Below are 26379 nucleotides of genomic sequence, written 5' to 3'. Positions count from 1 at the left end.
TTTTATTACAAAATAATTAGAGTTTTTGAAACAAATGGATATTTTGTTACAAAATATTTTAAACTTTTGCAACAACTTCATCTTTTGTTACAAAATATTATAAAATTTTGTAACAAAACATCGTTTCGTTACAAAAGCCAATATAATTTGTAACAAAAAAATCAAATTGTTACAAAATAATAAAACGTTTTGTAACAAATTATATTGTTGTTACAAAACATTATTATTATGTAACAATTACTAATTTTTGTTACAAAAAGCTAATTTTTTGTAACAAATTTAAATTTGTTACAAAGTTTTTGTTACAAATGTTCCATTTTCTTGTAGTGATGTTTGAATTTTAAAATGATCATAATTGTGATGCACATTGCTACTGTGTATAATGGTAATTTCAAATTTTCAACTGAAATGCATTGGTCCAATAGATGGCTGGTGGTTTATACCCAAAGAAGGAAAAAAAATATAGTTGTCCCTCACATAAATCACACTCACTCAATATATACAGAACTACCCAACATAATCCGTGATTGATAGGAGCAATAATCAAGTAGGCATATGACATAACACATGAACGTTGAAGAATGGTTTTTTTGTTTTGCCTTCAATGAACGTTTTCCCAGCTTGATAACGGGTGAATTAGAGAGTGTGCGTTGAATCATGACTCAGTGGCTTGGTATTCGATATGTGCTAACAGAAAGTTTCATAATTGTAGTATTAATCAAAGGTTCTTTTGAAATTTTTTGAACACTTGTTTTCTGGATTAAGATGTACAGCTTCAGTTTCCCAGTCTTGAATTCAATTGTTCAGCATAACTTATGTAATCTATTTTTCAATTTTAATTTGCATATGCTTTATGCTTTTGAAGCCAAAACTCTACTAGCATACCTATCCGCACTACAACTGAGGATCCTGCAACTGTTGCTGCTAATATTCACAGACGTCACTGCAGCTGAATGATCATCGATGCTGCCAATGAGATCAAAGTTTCTGCCAAATGTACCCAAAATGTCATTAACAAGCATAAACAGCCAACTCAGCTAGTCTAAAAATTTGCAAACCCACACCTGTTCACATCATACAGATGGATTATGCAATGTCGTCCCCCAGAAGCAAGAAAGTAGCTGTTTTTTGCAATGTCATCAGACATGTCCTGGGTAAAGCTTAATGTAAGAATCTCTGCATCATGAGCACCCTGAAATGATGTGGACAACATAAGTGACCATAAAAAGTAATGTGCAGAATACCTTTAGATATAGTTTACTGCAAGACAGTTTCAAAATGAACTCACGTGGAACTCAACCTGAAAACATGTGTAATCTGAAGTTTGGAGGTTATATATATGGAGATTTCCTCTGCAATCACCAGAAGCTAGATTCTTTCCATCTGAACTAACAGCGAGTGACCGAAATCCTGATTTTGAAAGATCTGTCTTAACTGCATCCCGTTCAAAAATTCCTGCACTTACTGTAGCAATAGAAAGGAATGGTGCAACATAGTGAGACAAGGATAACCTAATAAACCTATATAACTGAATTAAGATATTTTTGTCCAAAGTCATAAGCTAACTAGGTATGAAAAGCCCAATAGTTCCATCTTCGATGAATCATGCTCTTCAGCATCTTTTGATAAATCAGATTGCAAAGAGAGATCCCATAGCCTAATTGTACCATCAGCAAAGCTTGTTGCAAAAGAAACCCCCCCAAGACAACCTCGAGCAGTGCATGCTAGGGATGGATCATGGATGTTTTCACAGCATAGATTCTTGATATCTGATGAGCGGATAATTTATACGCTTTTTGGCATTGTTTTTAGGCAGTTTTTAATAAGTTTAAGCTACTTTTAGGGATGTTTTCATTAGTTTTTATGTTAAATTCACATTTCTGGACTTTACTATGAGTTTGTGTGTTTTTCTGTGATTTCAGGTAATTTCTGGCTGAAATTGAGGGACTTGAGCAAAACTCTGAAAAAGGCTGACAAAAGGACTGCTGATGCTGTTGGAATCTGACCTCCCTGCACTCGAAATGGATTTTCTGGAGCTACAGAACTCCAATTGGCGCGCTCTCAACGGCGTTGGAAAGTAGACATCCAGGGCTTTCCAGCAATATATAATAGTCCATACTTTATTCGAAGAATGACGACGTAACTTGGCGTTGAACGCCAAGTACATGCTGCTGTCTGGAGTTAAACGCCAGAAAAACGTCATGATCCGGAGTTGAACGCCCAAAACACGTCATAACTCGGAGTTCAACTCCAAGAGAAGGCTCAGCTCGTGGATTGATCAAGCTCAGCCCAAACATACACCAAGTGGGCCCCGGAAGTGGATTTATGCATCAATTACTTACTCATGTAAACCCTATGAGCTAGTTTATTATAAATAGAACATTTAACTAATGTATTTGACATCTTTTGACCATCTTTTGACCACTTTAAGTCTTTATTCATTCGGTCACTTGATCATGGAGAGGGCTGGCCATTCGGCCATGCCTGAACCTCTTTCACTTATGTATTTTCAACGGTGGAGTTTCTGCACACCATAGATTAAGGGTGTGGAGCTCTGCTGTACCTCAAGTATTAATGAAGTTCTATTTTCTTTTATTCAAATCTCTCTTATTCTTATTCCAAGATATTCATTCGTACCCAAGAACATGATGAATGTGATGAGTTAGATAACCCTCATTATCATTCTCACTTATGAACGCGCGTGATTGACAACCACTTCCGTTCTACATGCAACCGAGCTTGAATGCGTATCTCTTAGATTCCCCAACAGAATCTTCGTGGTATAAGCTAGATAGATGGCGGCATTTATGAGGATCCGGAAAGTCTCACCTTGTCTGTGGTATTCCGAGTAGGATCCTGGGAATCCGGAAAGTCTAACCTTGTCTGTGGTATTCCGAGTAGGATTCCGGTAATGAATGACTGTGACGTGCTTCAAACTTGCAAGTGCTGGGCGTTAGTGACAGACGCAAAAGAATCAAGGGATTCTATTCCAGTAGGCGCGGGAACCAACCAGTGATTAGCCGTACTGTGACAGAGTGCGTGAGCATTAGTTTTCACTGCGAGGATGGGATGTAGCCATTAACCATGGGTGATGCCTCCAGATGATTAGCTGTGCGAGTGACAGCCGCATAGGATATTTTCCCGAGAGGATTGAAAGTAGCCACCGCTGATGGTGAACCCCTATACACAGCTTGCCATGGAAAGGAGTAAGAAGGAGTGAGTAGAAGCAGTAGGAGAGCAGGCGTCCTTGGGCCATACAGCATCTTCATATACTTAACTGAAATTCCTACCAATGAATCTGCATAAGTATTCTATCCCTTTTATTATTTCCTTTTTTTTTATTAATTTTCGAAACCCATAACTTTTTAATCTGCCTAACTGAGATTTACAAGGTGACCATAGCTTGCTTCATACCAACAATCTCTGTGGGATCGACCCTTACTCACGTAAGGTTTATTACTTGGACGACCCAGTACACTTGCTGGTTAGTTGAACGGAGTTGTGAATTCAGCTGGTGCCCCTTAGAAGCCTTCATCTCAAAATAATTAGAACAGGGATCACAATTTCGTCCACCAAGTTTTTGGCGCCGTTGCCGGGGATTGTTCGAGTATGGACAACTGACGGTTCATCTTGTTGCTCAGATTAGGTAATTTTCTTTTCAAAAATCTTTTTTTTTTTTAAAAAAATTTCTTTTATTTTTCGTTTTTCCAAACTTTATTTTCGAAAAAATTAATAAAAATTCAAAAAAAAATTAGAAAATCATAAAAATAAAAAAAATATTTTGTGTTTCTTGTTTGAGTCTTGAGTTAATTTTTAAGTTTGGTGTCAATTGCATGCTTTAAAAATTTTTCTTGCATTTTTTTTCGAAAAACCATGCATTCATAGTGTTCTTCATGATCTTCAAGTTGTTCTTGACAAGTCTTCTTGTTTGATCTTGATGATTTCTTGTTTTGTGTTGTTTGTTGTTTTTCATGTGCATGTTTGCATTCATATTTTCCATGCATTAAAGATTTCTAAGTTTGGTGTCTTGCATGTTTTCTTTGCATAAAAAAAAAATTTTCAAAAATATGTTCTTGATGTTCATCATGATCTTCAAAGTGTTCTTGGTGTTCATCTTGACATTCATAGCATTCTTGCATGCATACATTGTTTTGATTTAAAAATTTCATGCATTAAGTATTTTTGTTGTTTTTCTCTCTCATAATTAAAAAAAAAATTCAAAAATCAAAAAAATATCTTTTCCTTATTTCCCTCCAAATTTTCGAAATTTTGGATTGACTTGGTCAAAAATTTTTAAAATTAGTTGTTTCTTACAAGTCAAATCAAAATTTCAATTTTAAAAATCTTATCTTTGTAAAATCTTTTTCAAAAATCATATCTTTTTCATTTTCTTTATAAATTTCGAAAATTTTAAAAATCTTTTTCAAAATATTTTCAAAATCTTTTTTATCTTTACATCTAATTTTCGAAAATTAGCTAACAATTAATGTGATTGGTTCAAAAATTTGAAGTTTGTTACTTTCTTGTTAAGAAAGGTTCAATCTTTAAGTTCTAGAATCTTATCTTGTAGTTTCTTGTTAGTTAAGTAATTTTAAAAATTAAATCTTTTTCAAAATATCTTTTTCTTAAAAATCCTTTTATCTTTTTATCTTATCTTTTTCAAAAACTTTATCTTTTTCAAAATTTGATTTCAAAATATCTTATCTAACTTCTTATCTTTTTAAATTTTGATTTCAAATCTTTTTCAATCAACTAACTAACTTTTTGTTTGTTTCTTATCTTTTTCAAAACCACCTAACTACCTCTCTCTCTTTTATTTTCGAAAATATCTCTCTCTTTTTCAAAAATTCTTTTTAATTAACTAATTGTTTCAAATTTTAATTTCAATTACATTTATCTCTAATTTTCGAAAATCACTAACTCCTTTTCAAAATTATTTTCGAATTCTCCCTCCTATTTTCTTCTTCTATTTAAATTAATTAATTACTAACACTTCTCTCCACCTCTCTTCATCTAAAATCCGAACCCTCTTCTTCATTCCTCTACTCCCTTCTTTCTCTACTAACATAAAGGAATCTCTATACTGTGACATAGAGGATTCCTTTTTCTTTTCTTGTTTTCTTCTCTTTCATATGAGCAGGAACAAGGAAAAGGGCACTCTTGTTGAAATAGATCCAGAACCTGAAAGGACTCTGAAGAGAAAATTAAGAGAAGCTAAATTGCAACAATCCAGAAGAAACCTTCTAGAAATTTTCGAACAAGAGAAAGAGATGGCAGCTGAAAATAATAATAATAATGCAAGGAGAATGCTTGGTGACTTCACTAAACCAACGTCCAAATTTGATGGAAGAAGCATCTCCATTCCTGCCATTGGAGCCAATAACTTTGAGCTTAAGCCTCAACTAGTTGCTTTAATGCAACAAAACTGCAAGTTTTATGGACTTCCATCTGAAGATCCTTATCAGTTTTTAACTGAATTCTTGCAGATCTGTGAGACTGTAAAGACGAATGGAGTTGATCCTGAAGTCTACAGACTCATGCTTTTCCCTTTTGCTGTAAGAGACAGAGCTAGAGTATGGTTGGATTCACAACCCAAGGATAGCCTGGACTCATGGGATAAGCTGGTCATGGCCTTCTTAGATAAATTCTTTCCTCCTCAAAAGCTGAGCAAGCTGAGAGTAGATGTTCAAACCTTCAAACAAAAAGATGGTGAATCCCTCTATGAAGCTTGGGAAAGATACAAGCAGCTGACCAAAAGATGTCCATCTGACATGTTTTCAGAATGGACCATATTAGATATATTCTATTATGGTCTCTCTGAATTTTCAAAAATGTCATTGGATCATTCTGCAGGTGGATCTATTCACCTGAAGAAAACGCCTGAAGAGGCTCAAGAACTCATTAACATGGTTGCAAATAACCAATTTATGTACACCTCTGAGAGGAATTCCGTGAATAATGGGGTACCTCAGAAGAAAGGAGTTCTTGAAATTGATGCTCTGAATGCCATATTGGCTCAGAACAAAGTGTTGACTCAACAGGTCAACATGATCTCTCAAAATCTGAATGGATTGCAACATGCATCCAACAGCACTAGAGAGGCAGCTCCTGAAGAAGCTTATGATCCTAAGAACCCTGCCATGGCAGAGGTTAATTATATGGGTGAACCTTATGGAAACACCTATAACTCATCATGGAGAAATCATCCAAATTTCTTATGGAAGGATCAACAAAAACCTCAACAAGGTTTTAACAATGGTGGACGTAATAGGCTGGGCAATAGCAAGCCATATCCATCATCTTCTCAGCAACAGACAGAGAACTCTGAACAAAACAATTCTAATTTAGCCAATATAGTCTCTGATCTGTCAAAGGCCACTTTCAGTTTCATGAATGAAACAAGATCCTCCATTAGAAATCTAGAGGCACAAGTGGGCCAGCTGAGTAAGAAAGTCATTGAAACTCCTCCTAGTATTCTCCCAAGTAATACAGAAGAGAATCCAAAAGGAGAGTGCAAGGCCATTGATTTAATCAAAGTGGCCGAATGCACTAAGGAGGAGGAGGACGAAAATCCTAGTGAGGAAGACCTCCTGGGACGTTCCTCAAGCAAGAAGGAGTTTCCTATTAAGGATTCTGAGGAATCTGAGGCTCATCTAGAGACCATAGAGATTCCATTAAATCTCCTTCTGCCATTCATGAGCTCTGAAGACTATTCTTCCCCTGAAGAGGATGAAGATGTGACTGGAGAGCAAGTTGCTCAATATTTAGGAGCTATCATGGAGCTGAATGCCAAGCTATTTGGTAATGAGACTTGGGAAAGTGAACCTCCCTTGCTCATTAGTGAACTAGATACTTGGATTCAGAGAACTCTACCTCAAAAGAAACAAGATCCTGGCAAGTTCTTAATACCTTGCACCATAGGCACCATGAGCTTTGAAAAAGCTCTGTGTGATCTGGGGTCAGGGATAAATCTAATGCCACTCTCTGTAATGGAGAAGCTGGGGATCATTGAGGTACAACCTGCCTTGTTCTCATTACAATTGGCAGACAAGTCCATGAGACATGCCTATGGAATAGTAGAGGACGTGCTAGTAAAGGTTGAAGGCCTTTACATCCCTACTGATTTCATAATCCTGGACACTAGGAAGGAAGATGATGAATGTATCATCCTTGGAAGACCTTTCCTAGCCACAGCAGGAGCTGTGATAGATGTCAACAGAGGTGAGTTAGTCCTTCAATTGAATGGGGACTACCTTGTGTTTCAGGCACATGGCCATTCCTCTGTGACAAAAGAGAGTAAGCATGAAGAGCTTCTCTCAGTTCAAGGTCAAGAAGAACCCACACAGTCAAACTCTAAGTTTGGTGTTGTGAGGCCACAACCAAACTCTAAGTTTGGTGTTGGAACTACACACTAAATTGACCTGATCACCATGTGGCTCCATGAGAGCCACTGTCAAGCTATTGACATTAAAGAAGTGCTTGTTGGGAGGCAACCCAATTTTATTTATCTAATTTTATTTTATTTTGTTTCTTGTTTATTTTTGTGTTTCATTAGGTACATGATCATGAGGAGTCACGAAAAAATCAAAAAAATTAAAAACAGAATCAAAAACAGAAGAAAAAAAAATTTTCACCCTGGAGGTAGCGCAGACTGGCGTTCAACGCCAGTAAGGTGCATCTGGCCAGCGTTCAACGCCAGAACAGAGCACCATTCTGGCGCTGAACGCCCAAAACAAGCAACAACCTGGCGTTAAACGCCAGGATGGTGCACAGAGAGGACAAACTGGCGCTGAACGCCAGGAACAAGCATGAAACTGGCGTTCAACGCCAGAAACATACATTACATGGGCGTTGAACGCCCAGAACATGCACCAATGGGCGTTTAAACGCCAGAATGATGCATGAAGGCATTTTACATGCCTATATGGTGAAGGAATGGTATTTGTTTTCACCTCAGGATCTGTGGACCCCACAGGATCCCCACCTAACATATTCCCACCTTACCTTCTAATCCTAATTTTTGTGATGTGAATACCCCATGTCACAATTCCCAATATTCTTCATCAATCACCTCAATTCCTCTTCCCAATTACCCCATTCACCATTCACATCAACCTCCCCTTCCCCATAAACCCCACCTACCCTCATAAAATTCAAATTCAATTTCCCACCCCTTCCCACCCAAAATGGCCGAACTCCCACCCTCCCTCTCCCTATAAATAACCTCCCATTCTTCTTCATTTTCACACAACACAAACCCCTTCTTCTCCCATATAGCCGAACCTACTTCTCTCCCTCTCTACCATATTCTCTTCTTCTTCTTCTACTCTTCTTTTCTTTCTTGCTCGAGGACAAGCAAAATTTTAAGTTTAGTGTGGTAAAAGCATAAGCTTTTTGTTTTTCCATTACCATCAATGGCACCTAAGGCCGGAGTTTCCTCAAGAAAAGGGAAAGGGAAAGCAAAAGCCTCCACCTCCGAGTCATGGGAGATGGAAAGATTCATCTCCAAGAGCCATCAAGACCACTTCTATGATGTTGTGGCAAAGAAGAAGGTGATCCCTGAGGTCCCTTTCAAGCTCAAAAAGAATGAGTATCCGGAAATCCGACATGAGATCCAAAGAAGAGGTTAGGAAGTCATAACCAACCCCATGCAACAAGTTGGAATATTGATGGTTCAAGAGTTCTATGCTAATGCATGGATCACTAGGAACCATGATCAAAGTATGAACCCGAATCCAAAGAACTATCTCACAATGGTTCGGGGGAAATACTTAGATTTCAGTCCGAAAAATGTGAGGTTGGCGTTTCACTTACCCATGATGCAAGGTGATGAACGCCCCTACACAAGAAGGGTCAACTTTAATCAAAGGTTGGACCAAGTCCTAATGGACATTTGTGTGGAAGGCGCCCAATGGAGAACAGACTCCAAAGGCAAGCCAGTCCAACTAAGAAGACTGGACCTCAAGCCTATAGCTAGAGGATGGTTAGAGTTCATCCAAAGATCCATCATCCCTACAAGCAACCGATCTGAAGTTACTGTGGATCGGGCCATCATGATTCATAGCATCATGATTGGAGAGGAAGTAGAAGTTCATGAAGTCATCTCCAATGAACTCTACAAAATAGCTGACAAGCCTTCACACATGGCACGGCTAGCCTTCCCCCACCTTATATGCCATCTATGTTACTCAGCTGGAGTCATCATAGATGGAGATGTCTCCATTGAAGAAGACAAGCCCATCACCAAGAAAAGGATGGAGCAAACAAGAGAAGTTCCTCACGGCCCTCAAGAAGAACATGAGGAAGTTCATCATCAACAAATGCCTCAAGAAATGCACTTTCCTCCCAACAACTATTGGGAGCAACTCAACACCTCCTTAGAAGATTTGAGCCATAATGTTGAACAACTAAGGGTGGAACATCATAAACACTCCATCATTCTCCAAGAAATAAGAGAAGATCAAAGAGCAATGAGGGAGGAGCAACAAAGGCAAGGAAGGGACATAGAAGAGCTTAAGAACATCATTGGTCCTTCAAGAAGAAGACGCCACTAAAGGTGGATTCATTCCTTGTTCTTTATTTCTTTCTGTTTTCGGTTTTTAATTATTGTGTTTATCTATGTTTTGTGTCTTTATTTCATGATCATTAGTATGTAACCATGCCTTAAAGATTATGAATAATTCCATGAATCCTTCACCTCTCTTAAAAGAAAAATGTTTTAATTCAAAAGAACAAGAAGTACATAAATTTCGAAAATAGCTCTTGAATTTAGTATAATTATATTGATGTGGTGACAATACTTTTTGTTTTCTGAATGAATGCTTGAACAGTGCATATGTCTTTTGATCTTGTTGTTTATGAATGTTAAAATTGTTGGCTCTTGAAAGAATGAGGAACAAAGAGAAATGTTATTGAGGATCTGAAAAATCATGAAATTGATTCTTGAAGCAAGAAAAAGCAGTGAAAAAGAAGAAGCATTCGAAAAAAAAAAGAGTATATAGAAAAAAAAGGAGCAGTAGAAAAAGCCAATAGCCCTTAAAACCAAAAGGCAAGGGTAAAAAGGATCCAAGGCTTTGAGCATCAATGGATAGGAGGGCCCAAGGAAATAAAATCCAGGCCTAAGCGGCTAAATCAAGCTGTCCCTAACCATGTGCTTGTGTCATGAAGGTCCAAGTGAAAAGCTTGAGACTGAGTGGTTAAAGTCGTGATCCAAAGCAAAAGAGTGTGCTTAAGAGCTCTGGACACCACTAACTGGGGACTTTAGCAAAGCTAAGTCACAATCTGAAAAGGTTCACCCAGTTATGTGTCTGTGGCATTTATGTATCCGGTGGTAATACTGGAAAACAAAGTGCTTAGGGCCACGGCCAAGACTCATAAAGTAGTTGTGTTCAAGAATCAACATGCTTAACTAGGAAAGTCAATAACACTATCCGAAATTCTAAGTTCCTAGAGAAGCCAATCATTCAAAACATCAAAGGAAAAAGTGAGATGCCAAAACTGTTCAGAAGCAAAAAGCTACAAGTCCCGCTCATCTAATTATAATTAATATTCATTGATATTTTGGAATTTATAGTATATTCTCTTCTTTTTATCCTAATTGATTTTCAGTTGCTTGGGGACAAGCAACAATTTAAGTTTGGTGTTGTGATGAGCGGATAATTTATACGCTTTTTGGCATTGTTTTTAGGCAGTTTTTAATAAGTTTAAGCTACTTTTAGGGATGTTTTCATTAGTTTTTATGTTAAATTTACATTTCTGGACTTTACTATGAGTTTGTGTGTTTTTATGTGATTTCAGGTAATTTCTGGCTGAAATTGAGGGACTTGAGCAAAACTCTGAAAAAGGCTGACAAAAGGACTGCTGATGCTGTTGGAATCTGACCTCCCTGCACTCGAAATGGATTTTCTGGAGCTACAGAACTCCAATTGGCGCGCTCTCAACGGCATTGGAAAGTAGACATCCAGGGCTTTCCAGCAATATATAATAGTCCATACTTTATTCGAAGAATGACGACGTAACTTGGCGTTGAACGCCAAGTACATGCTGCTGTCTGGAGTTAAACGCCAGAAAAACGTCATGATCCGGAGTTGAACGCCCAAAACACGTCATAACTCGGAGTTCAACTCCAAGAGAAGGCTCAGCTCGTGGATTGATCAAGCTCAGCCCAAACATACACCAAGTGGGCCCCGGAAGTGGATTTATGCATCAATTACTTACTCATGTAAACCCTAGGAGCTAGTTTATTATAAATAGAACATTTAACTAATGTATTTGACATCTTTTGACCATCTTTTGACCACTTTAAGTCTTTATTCATTCGGTCACTTGATCATGGAGAGGGCTGGCCATTCGGCCATGCCTGAACCTCTTTCACTTATGTATTTTCAACGGTGGAGTTTCTGCACACCATAGATTAAGGGTGTGGAGCTCTGCTGTACCTCAAGTATTAATGAAGTTCTATTTTCTTTTATTCAAATCTCTCTTATTCTTATTCCAAGATATTCATTCGTACCCAAGAACATGATGAATGTGATGAGTTAGATAACCCTCATTATCATTCTCACTTATGAACGCGCGTGATTGACAACCACTTCCGTTCTACATGCAACCGAGCTTGAATGCGTATCTCTTAGATTCCCCAACAGAATCTTCGTGGTATAAGCTAGATAGATGGCGGCATTTATGAGGATCCGGAAAGTCTCACCTTGTCTGTGGTATTCCGAGTAGGATCCTGGGAATCCGGAAAGTCTAACCTTGTCTGTGGTATTCCGAGTAGGATTCCGGTAATGAATGACTGTGACGTGCTTCAAACTTGCAAGTGCTGGGCGTTAGTGACAGACGCAAAAGAATCAAGGGATTCTATTCCAGTAGGCGCGGGAACCAACCAGTGATTAGCCGTACTGTGACAGAGTGCGTGAGCATTAGTTTTCACTGCGAGGATGGGATGTAGCCATCAACCATGGGTGATGCCTCCAGATGATTAGCTGTGCGAGTGACAGCCGCATAGGATATTTTCCCGAGAGGATTAAAAGTAGCCACCGCTGATGGTGAACCCCTATACACAGCTTGCCATGGAAAGGAGTAAGAAGGAGTGAGTAGAAGCAGTAGGAGAGCAGGCGTCCTTGGGCCATACAGCATCTTCATATACTTAACTGAAATTCCTACCAATGAATCTGCATAAGTATTCTATCCCTTTTATTATTTCCTTTTTTTTATTAATTTTCGAAACCCATAACTTTTTAATCTGCCTAACTGAGATTTACAAGGTGACCATAGCTTGCTTCATACCAACAATCTCTGTGGGATCGACCCTTACTCACGTAAGGTTTATTACTTGGACGACCCAGTACACTTGCTGGTTAGTTGAACGGAGTTGTGAATTCAGCTGGTGCCCCTTAAAAGCCTTCATCTCAAAATAATTAGAACAGGGATCACAATTTCGTCCACCAATATCCCATATACATGAGGAATGTGAAACTAGCACAAAACATCTGGCAGGCTGGAAATTATGGAAAGGATTTTCACTTTTCAACATTAACCAATATTAATTTACACGGCACCTTATGACCTAGAGGATACTCAGAAAAGTTTTTGCTTCATCAGCAACTAACTTATACAAACCTTGATAGCAAGAAGTTAATATATCATGATCCATGAATAGGTAACGAAATTCATCATGACTATAGTGACAAACATATTATGTACCTGATTCACATCATGGATGTCCCAGATGTAGAGACGATGATCTCCATAAATGACCACTGTAGGGTATGAAGTAGAGAATATGTAAATGTGAAATCAGGAATATATTAAATTGATTAAATTGAATATATAGCACTCACCAAGCTTTTCTAAGCCTGAAAACTGACATGCAACAGCATCAGGCAGAGGAAGCAGCTTTTGAAAATCCTGTTCAATAGCTGTTTCCTCTGAATATAATATGTTGCCTAGGTATTCTAGAGACATGGGGGTAAATAATTGGACTGCTCCATTGTTGCAGGCACAAGCAACTAGCTTTCCAGATGTTGATAATGCAAAAGCTTTTTGGACGTGAAAATAATCATTACAAAATTGTGAAAACTTACAAGGAACTAACAACGTAATAATAAGTATTCGTATTTCATAATCGTATTCAATATAGTGCGGTTCACAACGGTTTCATCAGCTCTACTCTATTGTTAAGTGAAATTGCCGAATGCATTTAGAGGACATGATGTAAAAATAATAAGTGACAAAATAGAAGTTATGGTCTAAGTTATGGCCAGTTTGCCATCTTAGAAACTAGAATCACCATAAGGAATTTCAAGCTTACACTTAGAACATTACTGCAAAATGTATTTTAAATCTATATGCATGAGTTACTCATGAAACAAACTTTTATCCTCTGCCATTTCCTCTATTAAAACATAAGTTTAACATGGTTTGACATATTATGAAATGATACAGACTGATATACCTTCAAAGTAACTGACTTCTTAAGCGACAAACCGGAATGAACAAGGTACAAAATTCCTGAAAACAGAAAGAAATGGAGATATTAGTGAATTAATCACTTTGGTTCAAGAAATGCAAATGCCTCAAAATCTCAACAAAAATTCCAATCTTATACTCGTTCTGAACCAAATCAAACCTGAATTGGTCAATGCATAAATTAGAAGGCAATCACCATCTTGTTTACAATTATCATAGCTGCTATTTTTCCACACAGAAGAAGCAACATATATACAAGAGCTTCCTTTATGAATAGCAAGATTTGTTGGCTTTTCATGTATCACTATTGGTGCTGACCTGCCCTTTGTTCCATTTATTTGTGTACTTCTAGATGATCCAAGTACCCAAAATTTCAAGTGCTTTTCTCCAGCAGTCACAATTAATTTTGCATCCGATGAGAAGCTGACATTTGAGACACTAGAGCAAGCTGAAGTTGCTTTAACCTTTGTTACTAGCTCACCACTTCACCACTCCCAAAGGTAAATGTACCCCCAACCGATACCAAATATTTACCTGCAACAGAATACTATAAAATAAGTAAGAAGCAGTAGGTAATAAAATTAATTAAGAAAATCATATAGTTGGCAAAAGTGTAACCAAACCATTAGGTGAGAAGCAGATGCATGCAACTCCATATAGATGACCTTTCAGTTCAGAGACAATGGACGAAGTAGAAGAATCCCATATTAGTACTGAGCTCTGGCTTCCTGCCTGCAAGACCTAGTAGATTCTTGTAAACACAATGTTTAAAAAAATTAAGCAAATATATCATCAACCTTTTCACAACCATAAACAATATCAAGTAGAGATAAGGACGGTAAAAGAACTTTAAAAAAATAAATGTCAGTGTTTGTCCTTTGGCATCCTAATTGAGGAGGAATGCTCCAATCCTGCATCGAAAAACACACACATGATACATGATTGAGCTCAATAGCGTCATTTGATCCACGTAACTAACTCTACCTAGTGTCGGTTTGAGAGAGGGAGGGGGGAGGTTTAGTTGTTTGTTGGATGTGGTCTCTCTAAAGAAGCACCACCTTTGTGCTAACATTCTCAAATTGGTGCTAAAATTCTCGAATAAAATGGAAGCTATATTTATTCACAGGTCATGAACTGCTTGCGGCACACTCCTTCATGTGAACAAGTGAATGTACAAACAGAATACTGCTACCATGATCAAATTAAAAGAGTTGATTCTCACCTCTCCAGCCGCAACAAAATGCCCATCTCGTGACATAGCCACACAGCTCAAAGGCTTTGGCAATCTATAAGACACCATTTGGTGTGACTGAGTACCTAAGTTCACATCATAAACAACCACTACAGAACCAGCCAAATAAGCACATTTAGAACTCAAGCCACTTGAAGCTAACCCATTGCCGTCTTTTGTCGTCAATCCAATTACCTCCTCCAAACCCACATGCAAATAAAGAAATAAGAATAAAAAGAATTCATTAGAAATTAACTCTTAGTTTTGTAACAATATATGTAGTCACTAGTCAGCACTACCGAACACGCAAGTTATTAATTAGCAGATAATTTTGAACTCAAATTTATCACGAAACAAGGGTTTGAGGTTCCAAAATAATTCCACATTGATTTCTTTTATAAGAAAAATAAAAAAATACAAAATTTGGGGGGAATAAGTTCTACTCAGTCAGCAAACTTAAGGTGAAAGTTTTACTTAGCTCACAGTTTCTCCATCGACTTTCCCGGGGAACGAACAGTGGTAGAACTCGTGAGCCAGAAAATCACAACTCACATTGCTTATTTTGAGGGGCTTGAAAAATCAAACAAGAAAAGAAAAGAAAAAGAACCTTGAAAGCAGCATGTGTTTGTTGACTCTGTAAGAGGATTTCATTCTGAGAAAAGAATGAAGGAATCCCTAATCAAGCTAATGGTCGCTTTTGAAGATCATCTTATTAAGCTTCGTGAATCAGAAACACTGAGCAGAGGGAGAGGCGGGAATTTTGCTCAAATCAAAATTAAAATGAAACTGTTCTTATTTAAAATTTTGAATGCAGAAAAACTTTTTTAAAAAATCACGGATATGGCGTTTGTTGGTGAAAAAGTCCATAGTTGTAAAAACCGGACCGGACCGGCCGGTTCGACCGAAAAACCGGTGAACCGGACCATGTACCGGTCCGGTCTAGTATATTGACCGTTTGAGGAAATGAACCGGTACAGTCAACGGTCAACTTGCGCGTCGATGACGTCAGGACTCGAACTTGGGTCTTCTGAATTGAAGACCAAGTTGACAACCACTGCGCTACCTATTTCTTTAGTACTACTAATGCTTTTTATAATATATATTTCAATTTTTAATAACTAATACATATATATATATATACATGAAAATACTTAACTCAATATTTTTTAAATTAATTATTTTTTAATTAAAGTATAAATTAATTAATTTTAAAATAAAAAATAATAATGAATATAAAAATAAAATAAAAATTATTTATTCTAAGAAAAAATTAATTTATATAATCATTTAATTATACAAAAATATTTAGACCTTGAAATTATTTTTTGGATATAATTCATAGATTGTTATTCTTATTGTGTCTAATTAAGATACTATATAGTAGTATGAACTAATTATATGTCTATTTTTGTATTAGTTATTTATAGAATTCGACTTAATTGTTCTTAAAATGTTAGTAAAAATATATATTTTTCAAAATTTAATTTTAGGCTTTTGACTATTTTTATTTTTTATTTACATAGTATCGAGTCAACCGGTTCAACCAGTGACCCACCGGTTGAACCAGTGACTCAGTGACCCAGTGACTTGACCGGTTCGATTACCGGTTCGGTTCTGACAACTATATGAAAAACTGTTGAACCGGTCATAAATCGTCCGGTCGGACCGAACCGGAACCCGGCCGGTTTACACAAAAACGGAAGCTCCTCGTTTCTTTCTCCCTTTCTCCCTTTCTTTCTTTCATTCAGAAAGAAATCACACAAACCCAGCCAAAAAAACCCTAGCACTGTAAGCCTACACCGCCGCAAGGACTGGCATACTGCCGCCGTCCGTCGCACTCAAAGTTCGCCATCCGTCCGTCTATCTAGCTTCCCTCGTGCTCCAAGTCTTCAACCCCTGTTCGCTGTCACCGATCGCGGCTGCTTCCTCTAGCTCGGCGTCCGTCGTCTTTGTCTGCTCAGCCGCGCTTCCGTCGCCGTTTGTTTGCCGTTCACGTTCACGTTCACGTCTTCGTTCAGCTGTCGTCTTCGTTCGCGTTCTTCGCCGTTCACCGTTCGCGTTCACTCGCCGTTCACCGTTCGAGTTCGCATTCGCGTTCGTCTGAAGCCACGTTGCTCTGCTTCAAATTCTGCACCCAACCCGCGCGCTGCACCTAGCCGTCGAACTGCTCTCTTTTGTCGCCGCAGTGAGTTCCCTAAACCCGCCACCAGACAATACACTCACACAACACCAATACTCTGCTTCAAACTCTGCAACTTCTGATTTCTATTACAATAAGTAACTATTTGATTTGGTAGTGGTTTGGATTTTTTCATGGACTGAATTAAAATTACAATATTTATGTTCTCTTCTCTATCACATTGATATTAAGCTTTGAGTTCGCTTATTTCGTTTTAAATTTACCGCACTCAACATGTTTGATGAAATGCTTTAACCATGTTTCTGGTTGGTTTTATAATTTCTAGCTTTTAGAAACTTAGTAAGTTGATTGCATGTGAAATTAGAATAATTGGATCTTAGTAATTAGGAAATCTTATCTGCACAAATTGCATCTTTGCAGACAACATATTAGCATGATGATTCCACTTGCATTAGTCTTCTTCTGGTAGATTTTAACTGTTATTGTGAACTTGTTAATTTGTTAATTGTTCTTGTGTTGTTGTTCTGTTGTTCTTCTGTTACTTCTAAATTTTTTTTTTTGTTTTTGTTGTGATTTTCTGTTCTTGAACTTGTTAAGTTGATAATTTGCTAAATTGTTGGGCTGCTGTTGTTTTAATTTGCTAAATTGTTAGGTTGATGCGATTCAATTTGTTGGATTTTCTATTTAGGTCTTGTTCTTGTTTATTTGCTAAATTGTTGTTATGTATTTATTGTTGTCTTTGAGATTATTGCTGGATATTAGTGATCATTGATTTATTATATGCTTCATGTTGTCATTGTTTTCTTCTTCTGAAGGGAAAAAATTCTGTTTTCATTGTTTTGTTGATTGTTTGTTTTATTTCGGAAATCAATTTTTTGTGATCAATGCTCACACTCTGAGTGTTGTTATGTTTTTATTTTAAGGCTGTGTGTTGTGTTCAATTTTCATTTTGTGCGAAATTCTGAGGTATATAAGAATTAAGAAGACTATTTCAACGGTATTATTCTATTGATTCTGATCTGCTATAAGCTTGAACATAGAATTGAAGAGAGAAATCCTTTATTATTTCATCATTGGCCTATTTTTGGCATTGCATATCATTGTAGTTTGTTTATTCATATAACTAGTTTATGATCCCCTTTTGAAAGTAAAAAATGCAGTAGAAGAGTTTTAGAACCAGTTGCTTTATTCATTAAATTTTTATAGAATCAGGTGTTTATTATAAAACGGTTTTTCCGGTTGAACTACGGTTAAATTGGTTGACCAATGAACCTGTGAATCAGTAACTCCGGTTTTTAGAACCTTGGTTTCTAGCAAATCTAGCCTAAGTCCTCTACTGTATAATAAGGAGACAATATAATAAGGAGACAATACTCAGTTCAATTTTCGAAATTTTAATTATTTTATTGTTTAGTTTTTAAATTTTATGAATGTGATTGATGTTATAGAACAATTTTCAATGCATAAAGATTAATAGAACGTCGTTATAAATAGTAGTATGTTATTTAAAATTCGACATCATTTAATTTTAGTACTCAAGTAGCTCAAAAATAATATTGATTAAAACTTTTCTTTCAAAACAAGTGATATAATATTTTGGACTATTTGAACGCAAAAATCAAATCGCCATTATTTTACAGATTTTAACTTGGCATAAATCTCTTCATGTTAACACTCTATTTAACATTTGTGTAATGTAAATTATTAATACGAAGACTTGCTTAGGTGAATTTTTACCAAAAGATTTTTTTTGAGTTATTTTTTTGAAAGATTTTTTAGAAAAAAAAAAGTGATTTTATGTTTGAATATCTCATATAAAAAAATATTTTTATCTATTAATTATGTTTAGGTATAATAATACAAAAATATTTTTTATATATTTATTATGTAAAAAATATATTTTTCTAAAGTTTTTTTCAAAAAGATGTAAGTTGTAGTTTTTAAACTTTTTTTCATATTTTAGAATTTTTATTTTTATCACTAGAAATTTGTTAATATTAAAAAATAAAAAAAATATTAATTTTTTTTATCAATTTAATAACATTTAAATAAATATTGAATTATATTTATAAAATTTAGAGACTAAATTAAGATTTATATATAAGGTTAGGTGATCAAATTAAATATTAACATGTACACTTTATCTAAAAAGAATAGAATAAACAAAATTTACAAATTCACACATTCGATAAAAACAGCTTGCTACATTCCATTCCTCTCACAAATAAAGCTTTCTTTTTTGTTTCGGTTCCAAGTTTGTAAGGATGAGGTTGTTGAAGGTTGCCACTTGCAATCTAAACCAATGGGGCATGGACTTCGATTCAAACACTCAGCGAATCAAGGACTCCATCGTTATCGCTAAACAATCTGGCGCCGTCATCAGGCTCGGCCCTGAGCTCGAGCTCACTGGCTATGGCTGTGAAGACCACTTCTTGGAACTTGACACCGTCACACACGCGTAATAACTTCACTCATTCCTTTTTCTATTTTTCTTTCTTTTCAATTAGAAAATGATGGAAATTTATTTGATTACGTTGTGAAGTATGCTGTGGTTTTGGTTTTCAGATGGGAATGTTTGAAAGATATCTTAGTTGGTGATTTGACGGATGGAATTGTGTGTAGCATTGGAATGCCTATTATCAAGGACTCTGAGCGCTACAATTGTCAGGTTCTTTGTTTGAATCGCAAGATTCTCATGATACGCCCAAAGATGTGGCTTGCGAATGATGGCAATTATAGAGAACTTCGATGGTTCACAGCGTGGAAGCCAAGAGATCATCTTGTCGATTTTCAGCTTCCCAGTGAGATAGCTGAGGCGTTAGGCCAGACATCGGTTCCCTTTGGTTATGGATTTTTGAAGTTTAAGGACACGTATGTTGCATAATCACAAGCTATATTTTTAAAGTGTTTATTAGTTTAGTTTTTTTTAGGTTTATTTAGTGTGTTTACTTACGAATTCTAGATAATGTATAAATGCATGTTAAGAACTAGTGTGTTCCAACTACTGTGTGTTTGTATTTGTGTATGCTTAATTTATTATTGTCATTCCAACTTCTGATTCGATGTTTATTTCAAAATTGTAGAGCTATTTCAGCTGAAGTTTGTGAAGAGCTGTTTACTCCAACTCCCCCACATTCTGAGCTTGCATTGAACGGGGTTGAAGTATTTATGAATGCCAGTGGAAGTCATCACCAACTTAGAAAACTTGATGTTCGTCTTCGTGCTTTTATAGATGCCACTCACACTCGTGGCGGAGTATACATGTATAGCAATCACCAAGGATGCGATGGTGGCCGTCTTTACTATGGTAGAATATGTTTCTCTTAATACAATGATATAATGTTTTGAAGATGGTGTCTAATGCATATTCTGGAGAATGAATACCTTCAAATATATGCAAATTGATATATGGACATGTTAACTGTTATTTTAGCTTCTTTTTCAGCTTTTGGAGATTTTACTTATGTGGCTTTTTTGTTCATTTCTTAAAATTTACTCGTAACAGATGGCTGTGCTTGTGTTGTGGTCAATGGTGATCTCATTGCACAAGGGTCACAATTTTCTTTAAAGGATGTTGAGGTTGTGGTTGCACAAATGGATCTAGACATGGTATTTGTTGCATGACCTCCCACCTATAATGCATGCAATGCCATTTTTATCCTCAACGGTTGCCGTTGGATTTGGTTCCATAACTCCATTTTTTCTTTTGGTAGGTGGCAAGCCTAAGAGGATCTGTAAGTAGCTTTCAAGAGCAAGCAAGCTGTAAAACTAAGGTTCCTTCAGTGGAAGTACCATATAGTCTTTGTGTACCTTTTAATCTTAAACATCGTCTTTCCATTCCACTAAAGGTAATGCACGTTGTTACCATTTTGAGTTGCAACTTTTAGATAATGTCACAATATTATTCCTTCAATTGCTCAGGTTGCTAAGTTGCTAATTGAATATGACATATGCTTTACAGATCAAGTATCACTCTCCTGAGGAGGAAATAGCATTTGGACCTGGTTGCTGGTTATGGGACTATTTAAGAAGAAGTGGAGCATCTGGTTTTCTGCTTCCCCTTTCTGGTGGAGCAGACAGTTCATCAGTTGCTGCAATCGTTGGGTGCATGTGTCAGCTAGTTGTTAAAGGTACATTTGGATTGATGTCAAGTGCTGTTAGATTCTGATATACCTTCAAGGTTCTATCACCTACCCAATTTGTGGCAATATGTAAAAGCTATGTTAATAGTGCCTACAAACAAATACTGCTTATGTAGGAACAAGAGTAAACCACCAAAAAATGCACTCGAAGTATTTTATCACTGGCAAAAATGTCTCCGAAATTTATTATTGACAAACATATCCTCAAAGTATTTTAAAATATGACAAAAAAATGCACATCTATGAATTGAAATGTTCTAACTTCTACATTGATGGAAAAGAACGATGTGACAAATGGAGAATGTCAGAATCTCACTTGCCACGTTGAATGCTCCGTTAGCCACGTCACATTTTTTCCATTAACGGAGCAGGCCTTTGATCATGATTGGGCACTTTTGGCATGTTTTTAAATTATTTAAGGGCGTTTTTGTTGATAACAAAATTCAAAAACATTTTTGTCAACGCTAAAATAATTTGGGTGCATTTTTTGTGGTTTCCCTTAGGAACAAGCATACTATTCAACTGACTACTAATCAAACCTCTGTTAAGTACCACCAATAAAAGGATCTCCAGGAAAGATGGTTAAGAGGTGATACATAATTAGATGATTATTGAATTGCTTATAGAATTGGACTTTCATCGATATAGTACTTTTTCTTAGTTCTGTGTGTTTTGAATTCTTTCATTAAAACCAATCTGAAACAATTTCTAATAAATTCAGGATGTCTATCTCTTTTTTCTTTCACATTTCTCCAACGTGGAAGAGGTGGAATAAACAAAACCTTGTAGTTTATATGTCATTCACTAGTGATTCATTTCTTCCTGCAGAAATTACAAATGGAGATGAACAAGTTAAAGTTGATGCAATAAGAATAGGAAACTACAAAGATGGACAATATCCTACTGATAGCAGAGAATTTGCCAAGCGAATATTCTATACTGTTTTTATGGGATCTGAAAACAGGTAAGTAATAAATTTTATGTCCTTCTGTTTTTTCAATCTGTCTGTACAACTGAGTTTATATCTGCTATTTTTATAAATCCTCATCAATGTTTATAAAGATCATTCTACTGCTTCCCTCACATGTTATCATAATGTTAAAAAAATGTCCTTGCAGTTCGGACATGACTAGGTCACGGGCCAAGGTGTTGGCAGATGAAATTGGTTCATGGCACCTTGACCTTTTCATTGATGGAGTTGTATCTGCGTTTTTGTCATTGTTCCAAACACTTACAGGAAAGAGACCATGCTATAAGGTAAATGAAGCATGGACTAGTGAATTATTATTTTAATCACAGCTAGCAAGTACCAGAAATTTGTCTTTTCATACACTTGGATTTCTGCCCAAGAGTATGTTGATAATGAGATAAATAAGTGTTACAAATATAAATAGTCATATGTAGATCTCCATATTGATATTGGGACCTTGCTACTGACTGGTCAAACTGGCAGAAACTTAGTTTCGTTGCGGGGAATCTAACCAGTTTTACCCTGACTAAAAGCGTGGAAATCTTGTGTGTTTAATTGTTTATGTTTTCATGCTGTTATAGGTCAAATAATTTCTTTGTATGCCTTTACAGGTAGATGGTGGATCTAATGTTGAGAATCTAAGCTTGCAGAACATACAAGCAAGAATTAGGATGGTGCTCGCTTTCATGTTAGCATCACTAATGCCTTGGGTTCACAACAAACCAGGGTTTTATCTTGTCTTGGGGAGCTCAAATGTGGATGAAGGATTACGTGGTTACTTGACAAAGGTCTACACAGATTTTGATTATTACTTTCTGAATTGCTTGCTATTATTTCTCATTTTTGTGGTCCATTACACATCAATTACCAAAGTTTATCTCTTTTACAGTATGATTGCAGCGCAGCAGATATAAATCCTATTGGTAGCATAAGTAAGCAGGACCTTAGGACATTCCTGCGATGGGCAGCCGTCCATCTTGGTTACTCATCTCTGGCAGAAATTGAAGCAGCTCCACCTACCGCTGAACTGGAGCCTATACGTTCTAACTACACTCAGGTAATATTTTGTTGTCTTATATTTTCCGGCACTGATCTTGAATCTCTTGAAGAACCCTTTCAGTTGTGTTTTTTTAGTTGCAAACCCTATTTGGTATGTGTTTTGTTGCCATATGGGGTTTTTGTCAAGTGGAGGTGGTAATGGTGGAATATATCATTACAAAAACATGGAATTCATTAATTTAACTCATCATCTACTTCTATGTATCAAAATGAAATGTAATTATGAAATCTTCCCTAGATGAAGTACAAAGACAATATAAGAGGAAGAAGAGCTTAAATCAGCTTATAATAAAAAAATCTCAGGGACATCCCCTTAATTTGGTCATTAAAGATCCTTTGGAAGAACTACTTTGCTTCATTTATTGTGTTCGTCCAAATAAAAGCAAATAGTGTGTCCAAGAATGAATTCAATCCTATGACAATGTGAGAGCTTGAAAGCTATTATTCTTACCTCTTAGTGAAGTCTAGCGACAAGTAGTTGTGTTCTTCATTCTCCCTTTTCAGCAATGCCATATTATGTTCTGCTTATTTGGTTTATATGCAATTATCTATGCAATGATAATTTATATATAACTCAAGGTTTTAAAATATGAAAGCAAATACCTCATTCTTTGTTTTAAACAGCTTGATGAAGTTGATATGGGAATGACTTACGAGGAACTATCAGTCTATGGAAGACTACGGAAAATCTTCCGATGTGGTCCAGTTTCAATGTTCCAGGTATATATCCCTTGCTTCTCCCTCCTGTCTTATTCATTTTCTTCTGCTACCTTTCACTGGTTTTTCAGTTCTAAGTTTTCATCTCTGAATTAATGTTTGAAAAGAAAAGGTCAAAGATATGGTAATTCTGCCCGTGACCATCCCATAATGTAAAGTTTAATGGCCCAGAAATGTGTAAAACAGTGAAAGCAGAAACTATTTGCAAGCCATTTGACAGGCCTCTGAAAGTGGTTTATTATTCCTTAAGACTAAAAATTGTGGCAATTATTTCATGATCAAAAAGAGAGAAACATCACTGATATTTTCTTAGCAGAAATAATGATCTCTTTGCTTGGTACGATGAAACTCAAAGGAGAGTAACTTCTTGCATCATTAAATCAACGAATTTGGTTTATTTGGTGGTTCAGCTATAACATATAGTTTTTGTAATTTACTGTTGCAGAATCTATGTTATAGATGGGGTGGAAGATTGACTCCATCACAAGTGGCCGAAAAAGTGAAACACTTCTTCAAGTATTATTCAATCAACCGGCACAAAATGACTGTCTTGACGCCTTCATATCATGCCGAGGTATGTAGTTTCTTGGGGTAGAGTTGTATGCCTTAGTACAAATCTTAATTGTATTCTTATAATTATGTTGGTGATGAAAAGCTTACCATTTTTCACTCAACTTGCAGAGTTATTCCCCGGAGGATAATAGGTTTGATCTGCGCCAGTTTCTCTATAATGTGAGATGGCCTTATCAATTTCGGAAGATTGATGAACTAGTGAGTGAGTTGGATGTGAAAGACATTGTTCACCAAGAAGGAGACCATGTAGCAGCTGTACCTGTATCAGAAAGTGTTGGTGGGATGGGAGTTGCTGCAGCAGGTTCAGGCAATCCCAAAGTCGGATTCTAACTAAAATTTAACCAAACCAAGAATGAAACAACAGAATAAATTAGAAGTCTGCCTTGACAGAGATGTAGATTTCTGTAACTAAAAATTAATGTACATTTTTTTTCCCACTTGATATAGTCTATAGAGATGTATGAGTGGCTAAGAAACTCCGTGTCTACCAAATTAATAAATTAAAATAAAAATTGTTCGATCACCCATACTCATGTTTGTGAGATTTCTGTAAGAGAAACAATACCTCTATCACTTCGCTTCATCCTTTATTATTGTACAGTGTACTCTTGTGAGCAATGAAATTAATCCAACCTAGCATTTCAGCTTCTATTGTTGTTTGTCTCCATGAAAATGCAGTTTAAAAGAAAGGAAGAGGATGATGGATTCAGAGAGAAAAGCTTGACAGTTGCAAGTTAGACAAACATGGATAATTAAAGCTAAATATTAAAATAGATTATTTTTGTATACATGTAACTCATATTATAATGCAACAGACACAACTAGGAAGATTTAGTGTCATTAGGAGGCAGCTAATTATTGTTTGTACAAAATCATGGAAGAATAGATTTCAATGAATTTGTAAAATTTCTGGAAAATTGTTTTTGCTGATTTGTTTGTTCTTGTTTAAGTATTTTTTAGAATATATTTTAGTTTGCTTAATATATTAGAAATGCTTTGTATGAACTAAAATACTAGAAAGAAACAAAGATACCTGTAAAGAATAATTAGTTCATAAAAGATCAAGGCTTCGTTTGGTAAAACTCTTCACAGTTTGTGCTTTTTAAACTTTTTTAAAAAGTACGAACTCCTAATTTTATGTTTAATAAATAAAAAAGATCATGTGCTTATACTTACAGTTTTTAAAATATAAGGGCGCTTTTAAAAACACCTAAAATAAAATTTTTCAAAAATGGTTTGTACTTATTAAAATAAAAAGTCTAATATAACCTCATACATTAATTAATATCCAAATTTAATTCTTATATTAATGTCTATTGTATTATTTTAAATTTTAAAAATTATTTTACCAAATGCATTTATTGCTTGTGCTTATTAAAAAGTTTCAGTGATTCTTGTTATTTATCTTCGCTTTTGAGTTTAGTTGCTTAATTGCATTTATTATGTTGCAGAAATGCTGGTGAGGGAGTAATGGACTGTGCTTAGGAGAAGCTATCTCATCTTCTGATGCCTTTGAGTGAATGGTAACATCTTGGACACCTAAGCTTTCATTTACGTCATAAATATGAAACCAAATTCAGTACTTTTGATTCTTGTCATTTTTATACAGCATAGGTATCATGGGCTTTTTTTATGTTCTGTTAATTGTGATTAGTACCTTCTTTGCAATTGGACTTCTATGTCACATGCAATTGGACTTTATACATTTAAATTCAATTTGCTCCTCCTTTGCAAATTTAAGGATTATGAAATTTGTGTTATAGAAAAATATAGTTGATGCAATCATTTGTCATCTATATGTTACTTGCTTCTTTGCAAATTTAAGAATTATGAAATTTGTATTAGGAAAATATGCTACGAAAAATTACACATATTCAAATAACTTGGGTCATAATTTTGTACGTTTCTTGTGCTTCAAAAGACAAATAAAAAAGGAAGAAGAATATGAGGTTGATCTTAAAAGAGATAAAAGAACTGTATTCACATATCAGGTAATCTAGATGTATCCGTTTTTTTTACTTGGTTTTTGGAATTATTTATTTATTTATTTTAATGCAATCAATAGTTTTGTTTCTCC

General features: G+C 35.9%; 2 protein-coding genes and 1 non-coding gene across 3 annotated transcripts; 1 reads left to right on the top strand and 2 right to left on the bottom strand.

Moving 5' to 3' along the window:
* Positions 1–851: 851 nt before the first annotated feature.
* On the bottom strand, positions 852–16553 carry LOC130949316 (uncharacterized). Its single transcript, XM_057878070.1, is given in 14 exon segments — positions 852–987; positions 1065–1192; positions 1301–1464; positions 1563–1769; positions 12448–12499; positions 12706–12761; positions 12843–13050; positions 13457–13512; positions 13631–13984; positions 13987–14004; positions 14094–14202; positions 14693–14896; positions 16306–16438; positions 16489–16553. Coding segments are annotated over 14 exon segments (1890 nt in total).
* Positions 5670–5773, bottom strand: LOC130953415 (small nucleolar RNA R71). The gene has a single exon (XR_009075586.1). It is a non-coding gene; the product is annotated as a small nucleolar RNA R71 (small nucleolar RNA).
* LOC130950745 (glutamine-dependent NAD(+) synthetase-like) lies at positions 16445–24951 on the top strand. Its single transcript, XM_057879313.1, has 14 exons — positions 16445–16886; positions 19097–19299; positions 19407–19712; positions 19925–20148; positions 20347–20450; positions 20555–20689; positions 20803–20971; positions 21812–21947; positions 22102–22240; positions 22565–22741; positions 22843–23010; positions 23637–23732; positions 24175–24303; positions 24411–24951. Exons 2-14 carry the CDS (start codon positions 19106–19108, stop codon positions 24630–24632), a joined length of 2199 nt encoding a protein of 732 aa, XP_057735296.1. The 5' UTR covers positions 16445–16886; positions 19097–19105; the 3' UTR covers positions 24633–24951.
* Positions 24952–26379: the final 1428 nt, after the last annotated feature.

The sequence above is a fragment of the Arachis stenosperma genome, chromosome 9 (assembly GCF_014773155.1).
Source record: "Arachis stenosperma cultivar V10309 chromosome 9, arast.V10309.gnm1.PFL2, whole genome shotgun sequence".
NCBI classification, from domain to species: Eukaryota; Viridiplantae; Streptophyta; class Magnoliopsida; order Fabales; family Fabaceae; genus Arachis; species Arachis stenosperma.
The sequence above is the reverse complement of the archived record's forward strand: the minus strand, read 5'-3'. Positions and strand labels throughout refer to the sequence as shown.